The sequence below is a fragment of the Phalaenopsis equestris genome, unplaced genomic scaffold, assembly GCF_001263595.1.
Source record: "Phalaenopsis equestris unplaced genomic scaffold, ASM126359v1 Scaffold001082, whole genome shotgun sequence".
Taxonomy (NCBI): domain Eukaryota; kingdom Viridiplantae; phylum Streptophyta; class Magnoliopsida; order Asparagales; family Orchidaceae; genus Phalaenopsis; species Phalaenopsis equestris.
In genome coordinates, this window is record NW_018165521.1 from 878861 (window position 1) to 880554 (window position 1694).

The 1694-nt window shown below is 39.6% G+C and overlaps 1 protein-coding gene across 1 annotated transcript; it reads right to left on the minus strand.

Annotated features, from left to right (window-relative positions):
- Positions 1–122: 122 nt before the first annotated feature.
- On the minus strand, positions 123–620 carry LOC110033058. The gene has a single exon (XM_020736914.1). It carries the CDS (start codon positions 618–620, stop codon positions 123–125), a length of 498 nt encoding a protein of 165 aa, XP_020592573.1.
- Between the last annotated feature and the right edge of the window lie 1074 nt (positions 621–1694).

The following is a 1694-nucleotide window of genomic DNA, read 5'->3' on the forward strand; positions in this document are numbered from 1 at the left end:
TATATACATATATATATATATATGTATATATATATATTAATAAAAGGAGACTAGGCTCCTATATCATTAATAAAAGATACAAAGGGTACAAAAAAGGAAGGCAAGGATGCACTTCCCAAAAGTTATAGTGGCAAAAATCCAAGGAAAGGTAGATCAACAAGATCTCCTTTAAACAACAACTCTAAATGGGGAGTGGTACAAGTATCAATGATGGGGTTCTGAGTATGGAGACCAACCTTAGCAAGCCAATTGGCAGGTTTATTACCCTCCCTAAAAGTATGAGAAAGGGACAGCTTTATCCTCAGTCTCAAGGTTTGTATACCAGTGATCCACTGATTTAGATACCAAGGGGCAGAAATCCTTCCTTCCAGGATGTTAAGTAAGATCATAGAGTCAGTTTCCACCATTAAGAGATTCCACCTGCATTTTATGGCCAAGAAAACATCCCAAAAGACAACTTGGGCTTCCGCTTTTAGAGGGTCTTCAGCTATGGCAGGAGACTGAAAATATAGGAAGCAATCACCTCTAGACTGTTCACCTCTAGTGTTGCTGAAAACCCCTCCAAAGCCAGCATTAGGAGACATAAAGCTACCATCAGTATTGACTTTGACCCAACCCATAGGAGGACAATTCTAGTGAACAAGGATAGTTTGAAATTTTCTTGTACTAAGGAGGGAAGATGTGCATAGGATGTCAGGGAGTTTCCTATGGTAGTGCAATTTCTGTAAATAACTGTAATAGTGTGTGGCAATGACATTTGCATCCCAATGGACCTCATCAAATTTCAGCTTATTTCCTGCCATCCAAACAAACCATGCCATGATACAAGGGATGGGAGGGAGCTGTTGGTCCAGCCAATCTTTCCAGCTTGAATAAAACACCTCCCAAGACAGCTGGATGATATTTAGTTTTAATTTGGGTAGCAAAATGTTCTAAACCTGTTGAGCTTGATAGCATTTAAATAATAAGTGGGGGAGGGATTCCTCCTCACATTTACACAGACAGCATCTTGAAGGGCCTCTCAAACCTTTTAACTTTAAAATATCATCAGTGGTGATGAAGCCATAGAAGAGCTTCCAAGAGAAAAAGTCCATGGAAGGAGAAAGATACTTGTTCCACACACATTTAGTCCAAGATATCTCCTGTTGAGGAAAGCAGAAATTAGTAATGGAAGCTGAAAATGTCTGGGAAACCTTATTCTTCAAAATAAGTTTGTCCTTTCTGTATCTATCAAAGGGCTTTTTCATTATAGTGTTGATTAATCTATTGTCAAGGATATTCTGAAGAGCTTGCTGGTTCCAACCATTAGCAGACCAAAGGTCAGACACGTGTGTTGTGGAGTTGAAATGAGAATCAGTTGGAGGAGAGATTAAGCCTTCTCCACTCCAGTTATCAAGCCACACATTTAGTCTGCTTTCCCCAATCTCCCAAATGAAAAGCTGTTCAGCCTTTATTCTCATCTTCAACATATTATTCCAAGTTCTAGAGTCCCCCAATCTGTTGGTCACAAGAGAAGGATGCTGATCTCTACAGTATTTTCCTTTCAGAAATTTTGCCCAAATTGAAGTCTGTGCTCTAAACATAACCCAAAGTTTGCAAAAATTAGTTTTTGGATAATATGTTTGAAGCTTTTAAACCCCAGGCCACCATCTCTGGTACTGCCACAGATGCTTTGCCATCTCGCCCAATGCACT

Coding starts and splice junctions, on each gene's coding strand:
- LOC110033058 (XM_020736914.1), bottom strand. CDS start 620: ATGGGTTGGGTCAAAGTCAATACTGATGGTAGCTTTATGTCTCCTAAT.